The sequence below is a fragment of the Lampetra fluviatilis genome, chromosome 15, assembly GCF_964198595.1.
Source record: "Lampetra fluviatilis chromosome 15, kcLamFluv1.1, whole genome shotgun sequence".
In the NCBI taxonomy this organism is placed as follows: Eukaryota; Metazoa; Chordata; class Hyperoartia; order Petromyzontiformes; family Petromyzontidae; genus Lampetra; species Lampetra fluviatilis.
In genome coordinates, this window is record NC_136289.1 from 13,176,870 (window position 1) to 13,195,720 (window position 18,851).

At 46.2% G+C, this 18,851-nt stretch overlaps 2 protein-coding genes across 2 annotated transcripts in view; both read right to left on the reverse strand.

The window, feature by feature from the left end:
• LOC144936316 (lysosomal dipeptide transporter MFSD1-like) overlaps window positions 1-8,214 on the reverse strand; it is a 35,941-nt gene extending 27,727 nt beyond the window's left edge. Inside the window, exons 1-2 of the mRNA XM_078863414.1 lie at window positions 8,181-8,214; window positions 7,881-8,027 (exon numbers count right to left, since the gene is read on the reverse strand). Coding sequence (XP_078719540.1) covers window positions 7,881-8,027; window positions 8,181-8,214 — 181 coding nt within the window. The remainder of the gene's footprint in view (window positions 1-7,880; window positions 8,028-8,180) is intronic.
• Window positions 8,215-8,234: 20 nt separating this feature from the next.
• LOC144936317 (lysosomal dipeptide transporter MFSD1-like) lies at window positions 8,235-15,701 on the reverse strand. Its single transcript, XM_078863415.1, has 5 exons — window positions 15,514-15,701; window positions 11,994-12,094; window positions 10,364-10,497; window positions 8,820-8,875; window positions 8,235-8,344 (listed from the first exon to the last, which is right to left on the reverse strand). The coding sequence occupies exons 1-5, from the start codon at window positions 15,533-15,535 to the stop codon at window positions 8,235-8,237; spliced, it is 423 nt and encodes a 140-aa protein (XP_078719541.1). The 5' UTR covers window positions 15,536-15,701.
• Between the last annotated feature and the right edge of the window lie 3,150 nt (window positions 15,702-18,851).

Sequence of the window (18,851 nt, forward strand, 5' to 3'; positions counted from 1 at the left end):
TGCTAATTTAGAATTCGAAATGAGGGCATTTTAGCGCAGATCGTAACAGCAATGCATCGACGGGGGCCCTGGTGAGGAAACGGGGAGACAAGTGACAAGAATAATAATGATGATAGCAGCAGCAGCAGCTCACGGAATTCAACGTCATCCACAGGCTCTGTCCACAGCGCACGGCTGGTGCGGGCGAAGAATGGGTCCTCCGGTTTCCCCCCTCCACATTCAGAATCAACATCACACGCGTTCACAGTATTTGGCCGCTGTACATTTCCACGTGATAAGCCACTTCGTTAAGTTATCAATTGTGGCCAGGTCGCTTTTGAAAAGAAAAGCGACATAGTTCAGTGGGGGCTTACCTAGTAAAATAATTTTATTTCAGTTTAGAATGCTGAAGGGATGTCGTGAAATCACAGCAGGCAAGACGAACGAATTAGGAAATGCTTCAAAGTAAACCGGTCATCAGATCGCCACGCGTGCGCCGAGCGTGATGGCACGCACAAAGACGAAGATTCCCCGTGTAGCCTTCAGCAGACTGTTGGGGCAAGGGCTGTTAGCGAGCACCTATCAAGGCCGGCACCACGCCCGGGCCCCTTCATCTCCCCAGTGCTAGCGATGTTTACTACTACAACCTAGGCGAGGCACAGGACCGATTCAAATAATAATCGCTGGCGTTGGCCGTGAGCGGCAATCGAACTCGGGTGACCCGGGTTCGTAGCGCGGTGCGCGCTCACCGCTACACTACCGCTCCCCACCACACGCACGCACGCACACACACGCGCACACACGCGCACGCACACACGTACACACGCGCATGCACACACGCACACGCACGCACATGCACGCACGCGCACACGCATGCACACGCGCACACACACGCACGTACACGCGCACACACACGCACACACACACACACGCACGCACACACACGCACGCACACACGTACACACGCACACACACGCACACGCGCACACACGCACAACTCTGTGCACCATTAATGTGCTGTGAATTCAATACGGGGGGTGACGATGCTTGAAGTGAGAGTGCCAAAAATGAAAATTGGTTATACGGCCCTGATGAACTTGGTAATTACCTGATTATTACATTTATAAAGAGAAGTTTTAGTGTGTGATGAAACATTAACGAGTCACCTAACCAGAATTGAATGAGGTAATTACGATTAATGGTCTGCCGATACAGTAAAAGAGAAAACACTTTATAAAAACAACGTTCATATAAAAGAACAAAAAGTTACATTCCCCGGGGGGTGGGGGGGGGTGAGGAAGCTCCCTCTTAGCGACGTTTCAACAACATGCAAAAAATAATAACTAATTCCCCACTTTGAACCATCATCGCGGGGTGGAAGTTGGTGGTTCGACTTTCCGCCTCCCTCTCTCAGCTTTTCTAATGAATCCCGCCCGCCTCCTCCCCCCCACCCACACGTCTCCTGCCTCCTGCCTGGCTGGCTGCCTCCTGCTGCCGGATCTGTGCTCGGAACGTCGCTTCCGCGACATTCGCACGGCGAGCGAGCCAGAGAGACGAGTGGGAGGCAGTGGCAGTGGCCTCAGGAGGATGCTGCGTGGAACAACACAACATGTAGAGATGGAAACATGTTTTTGCTTGAACGCATTGAATTGTCATTGCGGAGCAATTGAAACAAAGACAAAGATCCCCCGTGTAGCCTTAACAGACTGTAGGGGCAAGTGCTGTTAGCGAGCACCGATGAAGGCCGGAACGGCACACGAGGGGGTGGGTGGCCAGCACCACGCCCGGCCGCCTTTGTCTCCCCAGTGGCGATGTTTACACACCGCACCAGGTTCACATTTGAGGCTGAGTCGACCTAGGGGAGGCGTGAATCGAACCCGGGTCGCCGTGTTCATAGCGCAGCGTAGCGCTAACCGCTACACCACCGCTCCCCACAGTTGAAACACACCCACACACACTCACACACACACCCACACACACATCCATACACATCCACACACACATCCACACACACCTACACCCACACACACCTACACCCACACACACCCCACACACACTCACACACACACCCACACACACACCCACACACATCCACACTTACACACACACCCACACTCACACACATCCACACTCACACACATCCACACTCACACACAAAGATCCCCCGTATAGCCTTAACAGACTGTAGGGGCACGTGTTGTTAGCGAGCACCTATGAAGGCCAGAACGGTACACGAGGGGGTGGGTGGCCAGCACCACGCCCGACCGCCTTTGTCTCCCCAGTGGCGATGTTTACACACCGTACCAGGTACTCATTTCAGGCTGAGTCGACCTAGGGGAGGCCCAGGACCGGTTCAGATTATCGTCACTGCTGTTGGCCGTGAGCGGGAATCGAACCCGGGTCGCCAGGTTCATAGCGTGGCGCGCTAACCGCTACACTACCGCTCCCCACTCACACACACTCACTCACACACACCCACACACATCCACACACACCCACACACGCACGCGGTTCAAACTTCGCCGTGCGGCACAAGAGCGAAAGGAAATATCCTCGATTTTTTTTTCATTTCCTCCCAAACCTGCGTTTCTCGCCGTGCACCAGAAGAGTCGCCAAAATGTTTAAAAGGGGAATAAAAGGCAACCCCCAACCGTTACGCGTGCTGGAGAATCCCACGCACGCAAGCGGAGACGTTGCGAGGCCGGTGACCTCCCCCGGGGTGGTGGGGGGCAGCCAAAGAATTCCCGCAGCACGTCGCTGGAGAGAGCCATCGGCCTCCTCCTACCCCCCCCGCCCCTCTCGTGCCGCCAACCAACAGATACATTTCACACTCAGCCGCCGCCAAAAAGTCTGCGCATCGGCAATCAGTCTCGGCTCCGTTTTCTTTTTTTTCGAAAACAGCAACAGCAAGTTGCAACGGCATCGTCGTCATTAGCACGTGGGTCTGTTTCGCTGCTGGATGATGAATCTCCCCAGGTATTAATTCTAGATTTGAAGCTTTCGTGACTGCAAGGATTCATATTCTTAGGTTTTTCGGTAAAGTCACGTAGGTAAAAAATTAAAATTAATAAAAGTAAAATAAAAATAAAATAAAAATCACGACGTTTCGGAGGCAACACAAGCTTGATACAAGCTATCGTGCTGTGACGGTTCCACCTGAAGACGGAAGCTTGTGTTGCCTCCGAAACGTCGTGATTTTTATTCTTATTTTACTTTTATTAATTTTAATTTTTTACCTACGTGACTTTACCGAAAAACCTAAGAATATGAATATCTCCCCAGGTAGTTCGTCCATCTCTCGCGCAGTCCCGGGATGTCAACCAGTTGTCCGGCAGCACTTGCACGCAAGCCTGATCCGTTGCTCGATCTCAGCAGGGGCCGTCGTGTTGGAGGTGTTCCCCCTCCCGTTGGGCTGCAACTCGTTGACGTTATTCCGGATCGTTGGGCATCGTCCCCTCTAGGGAAGTGTTCTGACCATGCCCATTTACTTTCAATAACGGTCAATAATGTCGGTGTCTCTCACTTGCGTCCGTTCCCTAATCCACGTGGTTACTCTTCCTTGCTCAAAAACATGGAGATGGAGAAAGTTAATCTTGGCTTAAAGCTTTCGTGACCCCAGAAAATCATATTCTTTGGGTCTTTCGGTAAAGTCACGGAGATAGGTTCAAAGAACATTAGGAATGATGACGACCGCTTGTGTTGCGATCGAAACGTCGTAGTTTTTCGTTATTTTGTTAAGTTCTTTGAACCTATATGACTTTACTCTTTGGTTCTTTCGGTAAAGTCACGTATAAAGAAAAAATAATAAATTAAATACCAGCATACGACGTTTCGATTGCAACACAAGCAATCATCATCAGGTATAAATGAAATAGAAACATAAATCTAGTATACTTAGAAATGTGATGTAATACAACAGAGAGTCGGATAACATAACAGTCAACACCCTACCTGGTTGATTACGTTCTTCCTGAGAATGCTAAATTTGAGAGAGAGATTAAACACAGAACCAGAGACATATAGACAGACATATAAGCAGACAGATATCACAGAGATACATAGAGAGAGACAAACATAGGCACACATATGTGACTTTACCGAAAGACGCAAAGAATATGGAAAGTAATTTGAACAGAAATCTAAAAAGGGCACAGAGAAACCCCCGTATACTGTAAAGAGCATTACCATCGCTCTCCAAACACTACAGAGCCACGGTTCGCATCAGGGAATGTCTCTTTTGCTACACTCGTGCTTTCTAAAAGGCCTTGTACCGTATTGCATTTCCATAGACATTAGGGACCAGACCCAAGCCGTGCCAACATGGTCCTGCTTGGCTCGTTTATTCTGCCAACGCTCCACAACGCTCGCTCCCTCCCCATCCCTCATCTCTGCAGCGCGGGGGCATGTAATATATTTATATCATGTTATTGCATGCTTGGATTAGCTTACACTACCCAAACCAAAACATATTACTTTTACGTGATTTCATTCGACATTTGTCTCAACGTAAATCTGGCTCACACGGGAATCCCAGCCGAGGGCCCACCACCCACGCTGCCGGGTTTCGCGAAGCCGGGCCGCCTCGGGTTTGAAAGCGGTCAAGGGCCGGCCACGGGCGTGAGTGCCCCGCACAGGCGTAGGGAGGAGGCCTGCCACACTGTCGACGCATCGGACTGACACATCCGTCACCACTCGGGCACGAGGGCCAAGACGATGGGCTTTGACCGGCAAACGCCGTGGCTTGGCATTGGCTCACACTCTGCACCGCGTGCTCAGCCACCCATCCCCAAGGCACCGTGCGAGCGCTTTGCGCCCAACGGAGCGTCGCCCGAATAAGGCATCCCGCTGCCCATGCGATGGGATGCACCTTGCGTTGCCACCACTTACGGTTTCAAGGATTTGCATGCATTGAGGCCAAGTAAATAAACCAGTAGCGCGTGAAGACAATGCCCAAATGACTTTCACCTCTCTCTATGTAATGCACTATTAGCCCCGGCATATGTTACCGTGTTCTTTTGATTATAAAATGCATCCTCTTAAAATACACATCCCTAATGACACGTGACCTAATACCGCCAAGAGAAAGCCCGCCGAGATGCGCATTATGCTTTCGTTACGTTTCCCGGCTTAGCAATATGATAAATTGAAAACTGTTTTAAATATTTTTTTTCATGTAAATTGCAGTCATTTATTTTCTCACTGAATATATATGCTTGGTTCTTTCGGTAAAGTCACGTAGATAGAAAATAAAATAAAAATTATTAATAAATGAAAATGAAAAATAAAAGCTAAAAACCATGGCGTTTCGATCGCAACACAAGCAGTCTTCATCAGGAATTCATATTCTTGGTCTTTTGGTAAAGTCACGTAGATAGATTCAAAGAAAATATGTAATTTTTTGTTATTTTCTTTGAACCTATCTACGTGACTTAACCGAAAGACCCAAGAATATGCACTGAATATGTTCCACTGAATATGTTCCACCAAAAATGTTCCACTGATTATGTTCCACTAAATATGTTCCACTGATTATGTTCCACTGAATATGTTCCACTAAATATGTTCCACTGATTATGTTCCACTGAATATGTTCCACTGATTATGTTCCACTGAATATGTTCCACTGATTATGTTCCACTGATTATGTTCCACTGAATATGTTCCACTGATTATGTTCCACTGATTATGTTCACCTAAATATGTTCCACTGATTATGTTCCACTGAATATGTTCCACTGATTATGTTCCACTGATTATGTTCCACTGATTATGTTCCACTGAATATGTTCCACTGAATATGTTCCACTGATTATGTTCCACTGAATATGTTCCACTGATTATGTTCCACTGAATATGTTCCACTAAATATGTTCCACTGAATATGTTCCACTGATTATGTTCCACTAAATATGTTCCACTGATTATGTTCCACTGAATATGTTCCACTAAATATGTTCCACTGATTATGTTCCACTGAATATGTTCCACTGATTATGTTCCACTGATTATGTTCTACCAAAAATGTTCCACTGAATATGTTCACCTAAATGTTCCACTGAATATGTTCCACTGAATATGTTCCACTGAATATGTTCCACTGAATATGTTCCACTGATTATGTTCCACTGATTATGTTCCACTGAATATGTTCCACTAAATATGTTCCACTGATTATGTTCCACTGAATATGTTCCACTGAATATGTTCCACTGATTATGTTCCACTGATAATGTTCCACTGAATATGTTCCACTGAATATGTTCCACTGATTATGTTCCACTGATTATGTTCACCTAAATATGTTCCACTGATTATGTTCTACCAAAAATGTTCCACTGAATATGTTCACCTAAATGTTCCACTGATTATGTTCCACTGAATATGTTCCACTGAATATGTTCCACTGATTATGTTCACCTAAATATGTTCCACTGATTATGTTCTACCAAAAATGTTCCACTGAATATGTTCACCTAAATGTTCCACTGAATATGTTCCACTGAATATGTTCCACTAAAAATGTTCCACTGAATATGTTCCACTGAATATGTTCCATTGATTATGTTCCACTGATTATGTTCACCTAAATATGTTCCACTGATTATGTTCCACTAAAAATGTTCCATTAAATATGTTCCACCGAATATGTTCACCTAAAAATGTTCCTCGTTGCCGGTGGAGCGGGGTCGGCACACGTGACCGGTCCCCGCAGCCAAAGCCAGAGGTGTACATGATGTGGCGTGCCGGGAGTGGAGATAATTTCCCGGTCTCGAACCCAGACGGACCCCACTGGAATTAATCCCCGGCGAGTCACGAACGTTTCACATTCACGTCGTGTTGCTGTCAGAACGCGATCGCCCTTTGTGGGTATCTGTAATGGGACCCCTTTTGCCAGTATCACGATGTTGGAAACTCAAAAAAAGGATTTTCCCATGATGGCATAAATACAGGAAGTGTTAACATGTTCAAACACCACACAGGAACCTGTCACCAAGGGATTAACCACACATAATTGTGGTGGGGAAAAAACTTTTGATAATTTATGCACTGTCCTTGAAACTGATTGGCCTACACCAGAGACATATTCTTTTATGGCTTTGTGGTACCAAATGCTATCGAGAAAAAGGCTGCCAAAAAGGCAAATAGTACAAGGACGTTGCCAATACCAACGCATTCATAGCTCGACTTAAAGCGGTTAAATGTATCGTGGGGATGAATTTGGATGGCGCAACATTTTTGCCATTGGTTGGGTGCCTTGGGCTGCGTGTTCTCTGTTGCCAGGGTCCACACGGAGACGATTATCTCTGGGGAGGCTCACGACGGAGGTAATAATTCACTTCTCTGCTTACTCACCTCTTCTCTGATATAATAAATATGCCAAGAATTGATGATGCCAAAATAACCCCGAAAAGCTACGCACAATAATTCATCCTTTTCTCTGATTCACGATTCTTATCCCCTGTTCAGTCTTTTTGATAATTAATAACAGCCCTGTGAAAGTCAACAACACAAGAGTTATTTCTTATTTCGCTGCCATAGATCTCATTCATGGAGCGATAAGATCGGTTCACGCGCTGGAGCCGGATGGATTGTGGCACCGCAGGGCCATGACGGATGGCGATGGCATGGGGAGGCCTTCATCCAGCAGTGGATTGATTATAGCCGATGATGACGATACGAAGTCTCTGTAGCACGGTGTTGGGGGAGTATCTATAGAACCTGCATCATCAGCCATGATCAATCCGCTGCTGGCTGAAGGTGTCGCCACCCCGTCGCCATTTCTCACGACCCCGCGGCTGGCGATCGACGTTGTAACAGCGTCAGCCGTTGGTGTCCCCCTCTCCACGGCCACCACCCCCCCCGCCTCGCACCGTGACCCGCCCCCACCCCGCGCCTCTTACTGATGAGCGAGACGTTCCCGCAGCCGAAGAGCACCCGCCCGGCGAGCATGAGGGCGAGCATGGAGTGTGTGGAGTCGCGGAGTCGGATGGAGAGCGCGAAGAGCAGCGAGCCGAGCACGCAGAACGACGAGAAGAGCATCACGGAGACTACGGGGCGGGGGTCACAGCGCGCAGGGGTCAGCGGGGTCAGCGGGGTCAGCGGGGTCAGCGGGGTCAGCGGGGTCAGAAGGAAAACAAAGCCAATGCCAAGTACCCCAAGAGGCTCAAGGGGCTCTGGATGCATGAAAAAGTAGTGGTCACCCACATGGCGCACCGTGACACCTCTTCTGTGCATGGCGGTCGCCCGTTCCAGCACTATCCAGGCTCAAGGTGGCTGAGCTTCTGTGTTCCGACAAATGGGGGCGCGTGCATTGCGTGCGACTTGGGCACGTTGGCCCACGTGTTCGCCCGCCCCAGTGGCCTCCCTGTGGAGCCGAGAGGGTGCCCCGCGGAGCGCAATGCAGGCACGGGGTCGCAGGTTGCCTCAGCGCCGTTTGCCTCCAGCCTGGCTGTCGCCAAGGAAATGCGTTGCCGCGTGCCACCGTCAGCCACCGCACTCCGCTCTGCCGGCTGTGCTCGTCGCCGGTGCCTTTGTGACCTTGCTTTCGCAATGGAATCCTTCACGTGCAAGGTTGTGGTCGTGTTTCATTATTGGGTGGAGGGGAGGGGAATATAACACGAACTAAAACACTTTTTACCACCGCCACAGTGGCGTGGAGCATGGTTGGCATAGGCCACCGGTGCAAGTTGTGTAATTCAATGAATTCCCCCCACCGATCAAATTTGCCGCCCCCCCCCCCTCGCTTCGTATCCCCAGTGCGTCTAGGTCCCTCCGGCTCTCCGGCCCCGGTGCAGTGGCAGCGCCTGCACGCTCGACGGCTACCGCTGCGCAGTACTTGCCTCGATTTCCGATCTTGTCCATCAAGTACCCAAAGGGGATCACGAGGACGACATTTCTGAGGGCACAGGCAGAGAAATGGTTTGTCTTGAATTTAATGAGGGATGACGTTTTACCGATGTTCGTCTTTCGCGTACGCCAAAGTGTGGAACGTAAACACTTGTAACTCTGTGATCGATCGGTTATTTTTATTTATTTACTAAACTATTTTTTATTCTACTCTTTGGTTCTTTCGGTAAAGTCACGTAGTTTGAAATAAAATAAAATTAATCACGACGTTTTGTGATTTTTATTTTACCAGGTAAGGCCCCACTGAGTCATGTAACTCTCTTTTAGAAGCGACCTGGCCACAAATAATAGCCCAATGATGTGACTTATCACGTGGAAATGTATAGAAACCAAATACTCTAAATGTTTCTAAATGAGGAGGAAAAAACCGGAGGACCCGGAGAAAAATCCACAGCAGGCGTCAGGGTCAAACCCACGACCTCCTGTATACCAGGCGAGGTAGTTGACATCTCGCCACCGTGACTTGTGCCTCTGGCTTGAGAAGACTGCAAACTCCGTGGCCGGCTTTCCCAGCCTCATTAAAACACACGCAGGTGGCTGACGGAGAATTTAAATGTGCGCACGTTGTACGAGGATAACGACCGGTGCCGAGCACTCGCTGGAACGAGTCCCCCGAGGAAACCGCGTGGATTTAAATTCAAGCTCTGTCTGTCTGGAGGAGGATGCGGTGGTGATGGCACTGCCGTCACCTTACACCCAAAAATCAATCAAACCGCTGTCGCGTGCCAGCCGAGTGCGAAACCCAAGGCGGAGTTTGTCCCCTGCTTAAATCAGAGCCACACGTCGCCACTGCCTCTGTCGCAGGTTCCACTCCTGCTCACCGCTGTCAAACATCCTTCCTCCTGAGATCCTCAGACAGTCACGACGCTTTTCACGAATAGAGCCGCATCCAAGGCAATCCGCATCTGCCACTCGTTGGAGATCTACGACAACTACCAGACCCCTTCCGAAATGATGAAAAATCACAGCCAGAACCGTTGTAGATGCAGACCTTAATGGCCCTGAGAAATGGATGATCAATAATATCCCCAACAGGCACCCGATCGCCAATTCAATGACAGAACCTCCGTGATTTGAACAATGTTCGTCCACGTGAAAATCAAATCGGCACGTCTCACGGCAGATCTGCCCACCACGACCTTCACGAGCGGTAATTTCAAAGAAAGCCCGGCGTGCGATTGCAGAAACGCGGACCAGAACATTGACCACACAGCAGCAGTGAACCGATGTGAACTCCAAATATTCAATGGAGCCATTGACTCACCCCACCGCATGTCGATTGAACCAATTTCCCAGCTAATTAATCTGGACATCGACTTAATTTCAGTGGAGGGTCTGTCCAGCTCGTTGACGCACACCATGTCCAGTGTGCCTCTCGCCACGGCTGTAGGTGCCTGCTCCAGTCTCACATCGACGTGGACATTATTCTATTAACAAACATTTTGTCCTGCAATAGACGCGAGAGAAAGAGACGCACCCCCACGCGTAGACAGCGTACAGCAAGTTGTACTTGCTCGGCGTGAGTCCCAATCCCGACGGGGTCTCGCAGCCTCCACCACCATCCGGGACAGATGCGTTCTTCGCATTCTGCTCGTCGGAGCAGTTCAAATTCTGGCAACACGGTCAAAGAGCAAATTAAATTTCCAGTCGAGCGCCGCGTATGAATTTGGTTGCCTTTTGCCATGCGGCGCAAACGCAATGTGAGCATTAGTGTTTAATGAGCGCCCACATATCAATTCGCCCCCCTTAACGGCTCCAATGAATGATTATAGTTTGGAGTAATGAATCAATCCAGAATTGTTTCTTTATTGTCTTGTTTTTACTGTCTCGGTTGCACGGGTTTGTTATCCCCATTAGCCTAAATGTAATTTAGCATTTAATTTACATATAATTTGTATTAATTGTAAATAATCCATTATTACACCATGTGTTTCAATTAATGTACTGTGAAAATTAAGAATTAATTGGAATTAACGAATCGTTTGTTTAATCAATAATCATTTTACCATTTTTTTCACTTTGCAGTTCTGCCTTGCAGTACAAAAACGTTGCTCCAAAAGCCACTGCGGGCCAAGTGCTCATCCCAACCCAGCGCCATGAAGTGCACAGTGAATGTATACTGCTTGGCACGAGGCCATGAAATAATCAGGGTAGTGTCCATCTCCTGGCTATGCCGTTTGTTCGGTGGCGTTGGTTATGCATTCATGGCGAGTCTTGTGATTCCACCTGCTACTTTATGCTTCCCCCTGCCCCTCCCTCCGCACATTCTCCACGCTGCCCTGGAGCGCCATCCATGAGCATGTTCGGGCACAGAGCCAGGCATCCCCAGATTCACGTTGCCATTGCCTCCCAAATTACGTTCGCATTCCACCCAGCGGCAGCCTTCGGATGACCCAGTTTTATAATGAATAATAATCATAAATGCCCTTTTACCCAGGAAAGCCTCGCTACGTCTCAACGATATGTTCGTTTTTAGCAGGTTACCGCATGGGAATGATTTTCGCAAGTTTAAATTAATGCGTGTTTGGCCACGTGGGAGCAAGTTGGAAAACCCAGTGAAACTGCAGCACCACTCGACGAGGGTGACACTCCATAGGCTATCTTGTCATGGAGATAATGGGACCTCGTATTCCCAGACAGTTTGCTCATCCAGGTGCCAAACACCCCTGAAATCCTGCTTAGCTTCACGAGATCAGACCAGACCAAGTGGATGGAGGGTAATTAATTCTAGATTTGAAGCTTTCGTGACTGCAATGATTCATACTCTTAGTTTTTTTCGGTAAAGTCACGTAGGGAAAAATAAATAATACAAATAAAATAATAGCAATAATAATAGAAACAAAATTATAAATCACGACGTTTCGGAGGCAACACAAGTCTCCGTCATCAGGTGGGACCGTCACAGCTAGATTTACTGTATCAAGTGAGGCAAATTCAAAGAGACAAGCCCTTAAATACAAGTTAAGGGGGAGGAGGTTATCTGAATGTGGCAGCCAATGAATGGAACGTGTTGGGGGGGGGGAGTGGGCGGGGCTAAAAGAGAACAATATGTGCACATGTTGTTGTTTTAATTAGCTCGCTTTTCTCGGGGCGGAGGGGCCACTCACCCCCTGGAACTGAGCCTGCAGCACCCCCGGCATGTCGAAGCAGTAGTACGAGCCAAAGGTGACGAGGCAGTTACAGACCAGCACCAGGAAGCGGTACCGTCCTGCAAGCAGCACGCACGGCAGCACCCAGGGTAGAACACATCAACAACAAATGCCACCACCAACACCATCCCAGGCCGAGGCAGCATCTTGACAATCAATCAGCACCAAGTATGTGCTTTTGTTTAGTCATAAAATAAGTCTATCTCTAATGTTATCCCGTTTGTGCTTTCAGTTGCACGTCATGGAGATGAAGCAGCCTTTTAAAAAAATCTCGCATCCCTTTGTGTGAAAGACTGGCCCGCAGAAGCGGACATCACAGAACTAGCTTCGAGATCCCTTCAATTGAAATCCCTTCCACACAGGAGGCAGAACTCCCCATGCATCTGCTGCCACACTGGGAGTAATGTGTGTGCATTATTAGTTAGTACGATTTCTATCGTTCATAATAGAGGGTGATATTGGTCGCGAAAGCCTACGTGTTAAACTGATTTGTATCATTATCGTTCATGATGAATCCACTTCTGGAATAAGGAATCCCCAAGCGGTCTCCCCCCCCCCCCCCCACAGGTTCAGCTATTCAACTATCCATCAAACAGTTGCACACGAGCCAATCTCACCGCTCCATCTCCACGGTAGTCATCCTCTCGGATGCACTCACTCATTGGCCATCTCCCTCCCGAGTAACGTGTGGACTGCTCAAGATCGCTCGCTCGCTCGCTCTTCCTGAACCACGTAACCCTCGTCTTGCCCCCCAGTAAGTGTTCTCTCGTGCACCCTCCCTCCGTCTCTCAACTACATTTCTTCACGCACCGTTGGGCGTTTGTTCCATTTGCCTTGTCGCCCTCCGATATTTCTGATTCATGCGTCACGGCAAGCTGCGGTGCACACTGATGAAACACGGTCCACCACCCGAGGCACCTCGGCGAGTTGCTTTTCATGATAAAGTTCCACTTTTCAAAACACACTCCAAGCGCCCGTCACCCACCTTTTCATTTCGTCGTTTTGATCTCAGGCTACCCCAGGTATATGCAGGGTGCTTCAAATTTTCTTTAACACTTATATCGTTTTTAATGGGGGGAAAAGAACGGATAATACACTGTTACATGATACATCTATGTTAATAGCTTCAAAAAGTCAAAGAGTCTCCACTTCTAGATTTTAAGTTTTCGTGACTGCAAGGATCCATACTCTTTGGTTTATTTGGTAAAGTCACGTAGGTGAAAATAAAATAATATAAAATGAAAACAACTAAATTAAATCACTAATTTAGTTGTTTTCATTTTATATGATTTAATTTTTTAATTAAATCACTAGGTGAAAATAAAATAATATAAAATTAAAACAACTAAATTAAATCACAAATGTATTTGTTTTCATTTTATATTATTTTATTTTCACCGAGTGATTTAATTTTGTTGTTTTCATTTTATATTATTTTATTTTCACCTACGTGAGTCTCCACTTGATCGTCATCATTATCAACGCGTGCCTGGAATCTGCTCCAGGTGGTCTCCAGAGCACGGAGGAGGCACATATCTTGTAGCATTGTTGCAAATTCTCAGAAGTGTTCACATTTATTTTTTGAAGCACCCTGTACATGTATATTCTGCTGGATCTTCCAGCGGTGTCCCTACCACATATACCTGCAATCGTTTAAAGAATCAGAATTGTTTTTCCCACTGAATGAAGCCCATAGACCTGAGAAGATTTTTTCCAACAGCGACTGGGCCGGCAGACAACATCAAAGCATTTCACAATTACAAATAGAAACCATCTTCTTGGTTCTTTCGGTAAAGTCACGTAGAAGGGAAGTAATAAAATAATAAAAATAAAACATAATACAATCATTCTCACAACGTTTCGGCCCCAACGCAAGCAGCCGTCCTCGGGTGAAGACCAGGTCTGTCGGGGAGACAGCGTCTGAATTATTTTATTACTTCCCTTCTACGTGACTTTACCGAAAGAACCAAGAAGATTAATCCCTGCAGTCACGAAAGCTTTAAATCGAAATAGAAACCAATAACTTGATCCATGTGTTTTTTTTCTTTTGCTTATATTCATCTGCAGCCCAACTACTATTCAGCCTTCTTCATCGAGTTATTTTACATATCCCGCAGTTAGTTCCCATTGGACGGATAACGGTTATGTGTTCAGCAAATCCGGGATTGTTCTACAATCTTCTCTCCGTTTACATTCCATGGCCTTTGTTTCTCCAGTCCAAGGTTTCGAAAATACGTAACTCACACTCGTCAACAACACCGCGTGTAAAAGAAAACAAATATATAATCGGCGTGTGCACCACTGCCGATGCAGTAGGAGCAGCAACCTCCAAATAACGTTTGGAAAACAACTCCCGGTGTTGCTGGGAGGGGGGGGAGGTACTTTGGCGACAGCGTTGTCATCTTGCCTGACTCGCGGTATAATAAATGTGCACCCGATGTGGGTTGTTAACACTCATGTTGCCGTGGGCTTGATAATTAGCCGTGCTGCGGTTCAAACCGGAGAAAATCCGTAAAATGCAGGGTGCTTCAAAAAATGTGTTCTTTACACTTCTGAGAATTTGCAACGATACCATAAGAAATTAGCCTCCTCCGGGCTCTGGAGACCACCTGGAGAAAATTCCAGGCAGGCGTTGACAATGATTGCTATGCTATGTAAATAAAAATAACAATTTGCTAAACCTTGGCCACAATATCTGGACTTGTCTTCATAGAAATAAATACATAGATTTCTGGTTATATGATTGTGGCTATGGTTGTACTTTATTAATCCCTAATCTCTGGCATTACATACAATGAAACAAGAAATGGTAAAAAAGTAAAAACAGAGCAATGTAATACAATACACTATTAGACATTGTTAGTGATTTTTTAAAAAATATTTTAGGCAGGAAATTCGTTTTCAAATTTAGATATTTTTTTCTGGGTTGGGACCCCCAGACACCCTGGAAGATTTGTTCCCCCCAATGTTGACTCCATGGCTACGGCCTTAGTCGAGACCGATGACCGAACGGCAGCCAAACGGAGGGGACAACGCCCAAGAGACCGAGCAGTGTGGAGATGGAGTGGCGAGCACACCCCGCCGGCAAGAGCGACGTGGATGGTTGCTTCGTGAGATCGTGATGGAAGGCAACTTCGTGGGGAAGACTGCATCCATCGGTGAATAGATCATGGCTGATGAAGATAATGACGGGGGAACGAGCAGCTTGACTTAAATACATCCATATTCTATGTTTTTTTAGCGAAAGAACCATAGAATAATAATTCCTGCAGTCACGAAAGTTAAGTCAAAATTTAAATAAATCCCTTGCTGCCTAAAACATTGCTTACATTATTGCTTCTATCCTGGAAATAATGAAAGGCTCACCTTCTGCAATATACCGGGCATCAGCCGGAGGGTCTTCGGATCAGCGACAGGGCCTTCACTTCCATCGTTAGCGTCTTGCATTAACAATGGGAGACAGCGGCGGTCCACTTACCATCTCGGGCGTCGATGCACATCGTACGTCTTCTTCGAGCGAGCAAACTCCGAGAAAGCCCCCTCCGTTGGCCGATACTGACTCCCACGAAGGCACCCGCAATCGTTTGTTCTCCACGTGTTCTCCGCACACCGTCCAATGCACGGCCGAGTGAGCCTCGGAGGGTGGTCGCTGCCCCTCCAGTCGTGCGTGCCGCGCGTATACAAACTCGGTGACCTTTCTGCGTGTTTGTGGGATCCCGTATATCTCGCCTCCTTGTTTGTTGCTTATTTACTGTCCCCCCCTCTCCATCTCCCCCGCCCAAAAAACGCAGCCAACCTCCCCCGTCTGAATGCCTCACTAAGCAGCCAGCAGCTCACCCACCAACTCCCACAGTTATGTCACTGCCCCCGTCTCCCCTTCTCCTGAAATGTGTATATCGTTTGCGTTTTTTTAAAAGTTGAATGCCATCGGGTTTGCAGGGTCATTAAGTGCTGGCTCATGAGCCGGTCCATTATGGCGTCGTGCTGTTGTCTTCACCATTTCCTGAAAATTGAGACGGATTTTTGCCTCTTCTCTCATGAGTCGCACACGCGCTTGGCACCTTTTTTCCAGTATCAAAGTATGAAATATAAAAGTAGGGTTTGCCCTTTCTGGCAATAAAACAGATGTTAAGCTAGATTTGAAGTTTTCGTGGCTGCAAGGATTCATACTCTTTTGTTTTTTCGGTAAAGTCACGTAGTTCAAATTTTTAATAAAAATAAATGAAAAAACAACTGAATTAAATTACGACGTTTCAGAGGCAACACAAGCTTCCGTCTTTGGGTGGAAAATTACTGTATCACTCTTCAGGTGGAACTGTCACAGCCTCCGAAACGTTTTGATTTAATTGAGTTGTTTTTTCATTAATTTTTATTTAATTTTTTAACTACGTGACTTTACCGAAAAAACCAAAGAGTAAGATGTTAAGATGTTCAAACACCAAATAGATTCCTGTTGCAATGAATCAAATCTGCATTAACCGCACGTACTTGTGGTAAGCATGAAAACAAAACTGTTCGCCTTTGGGCGTACTCTGGTCTGACACTGGTGAGACTAGGCCAATCATCATATATTATGAGAGCATGGTTTTGTTTGCATGTTCACCACAAGTACCTGTGGTTACTGCAGACACGATCCCTTGCAGAAGGTTTTATGTTTGGTGTTTAAATATCTTAACGCCTGTTTTATTGCCAGAAAGGGTAAAACCTATTCTTATTTTTCATACGCGTTTGGGATGTTGGGTAGACGTCTGATGAGACCTTTCAGGAGCCAGTTGGACATTAATAACCCTCTTGAGTCTTGGGTAGCGTCTGTTTCGTAGTTTCACTGTGCCAAAGCCTAAACACTTAGGGATCCAGTCAATATACGTGTGAGATACAGTGGGTTTCTCTGTTAAAACGAGCGATGTGGTGGTGTAAATTCCACATTCCTTTGATGGGGACCAGTCTATACGTAAAACAACCGCCATATCACAAAATTATTTTATTGATCAGTCTCACAAACCAGTATTACAACTAATCTCGACCCACAACCATGAACATACAATAGACATTCACAGCACAACAGGAGATTACGAATCATGAAACCAGTATTACAACTCATCTCAACACAAAGCCGTGGAGACCATGAACATACAATAGACATTCACAGCCCAACAGGAGATGACGAATCATGAAACCAGTATTACAACTCATCTCTACACAAAGCCGTGGAGACCATGAACATACAATAGACATTCACAGCACAACAGGAGATGACGAATCATGAAACCAGTATTACAACTCATCTCTACACAAAGCCGTGGAGACCATGAACATACAATAGACATTCACAGCCCAACAGGAGATGACGAATCATGAAACCAGTATTACAACTCATCTCATCACAAAGCCGTGGAGACCATGAACATACAATAGACATTCACATCACAACAGGAGATGACGAATCATGAAACCAGTATTACAACTCATCTCTACACAAAGCCGTGGAGACCATGAACATACAATAGACATTCACAGCACAACAGGAGATGACGAATCATGAAACCAGTATTACAACTCATCTCATCACAAATCGGTTGGAAATATTTTCCGGAGCTCAGACCCCAGAGATGTCCGACTGATTTTACCCATGACAGCAGCTCTAAAAACAGCCTTTCCTTCGTGTGTGATCAGTAGGGGGCGCATTTGAATTAATGGACTGTGATTTTCTCAATATCCATTCACTTGAAAACATGTTCACTCTATGAAAACTAGGGGTTACCCTTTCTGGCAATAAAACAGGTGTTAAGATGTTCAAACACCAAATATATAAATTTCGATTTAAAGCTTTCGTGACTGCAGGGATTCATCTTCTTGGTTCTTTCGGTAAAGTCACGTAGAATGTAAATAATAAAATAAGAATTAGAAATTGTTTTATTATGTTTTATTTTTATTATTTTATTATTTCTATTCTACGTGACTTTACCGAAAGAACCAAGAAGACCAAATATATACTTTTTTCTAGGAATCGAGTCAGCATTAACCACACGTACATGCACGTAATTCACGTGATTACTTTAAAAAGATATATATTTGTTGTTTGAACATCTTAACATCTGTTCGTTTGCCAGAAAGCGTAAACCCTATTTTTTCATACTTTGATACCGGCAAAAAGCTCCCAGGTTCACCCTTTCACCAAAATAACAAGCACAGGGTGGTAAAGATGTCTCGTGAACTGCATTTAATTGAATACATTAGGGTTTATTTAAAACAGAGATGAATATTCACAACACTGTGTATCTCGTTAAGTTCTCTCGTGCATAGCAGATACAGATATACATTTAGCTCGTGAATATATTTGCGAAATGCCAACATTGAGTAGAAACAGAGGAACAAATTCTCGAAGTGTATTTTCGTTGTCACACGGATCATCCCGTTTAGCCAGTTACCCGGCTATGCCGTATCAGAAGGGAGAACCTTGCTGCGTGCGCTCAGCCTAAAAACATAAACAAAACCATCACCGGGTCGATGTTTCGGCCAATGACCCTCCTTCATAGCACTTATATAGCAGCCAGGACACTGCACTTTTACACCATGGGGCCCGATGGGAATTAGAATTGTTAACAATGTTTGTCTTCCACGAGGAAACAGCCAAGTTTGGCTGTCGCCTGACTAAGCTAGTTGCAATTACTGGCGAAACGTCGTACTCAGATAGTAAATATTGTGGCTTGGCTCTCCAACACACCGATTAGTGCTGTACTAGTGTAGTGGGTTCCACTGAGGCACACACTCGAACTTGGAGGCAACACGTTTATTCCGGACCCAATGTGGTAACTA

Coding starts and splice junctions, on each gene's coding strand:
- LOC144936317 (XM_078863415.1), bottom strand. CDS start 15,535: ATGTGCATCGACGCCCGAGATG. Junction 12,095..15,513: donor GTGCATCGACGCCCGAGATG/GTAAGTGGACCG, acceptor TGCTGCTTGCAG/GACGGTACCGCTTCCTGGTG. Junction 10,498..11,993: donor TGCAGGCTCAGTTCCAGGGG/GTGAGTGGCCCC, acceptor CCGTGTTGCCAG/AATTTGAACTGCTCCGACGA.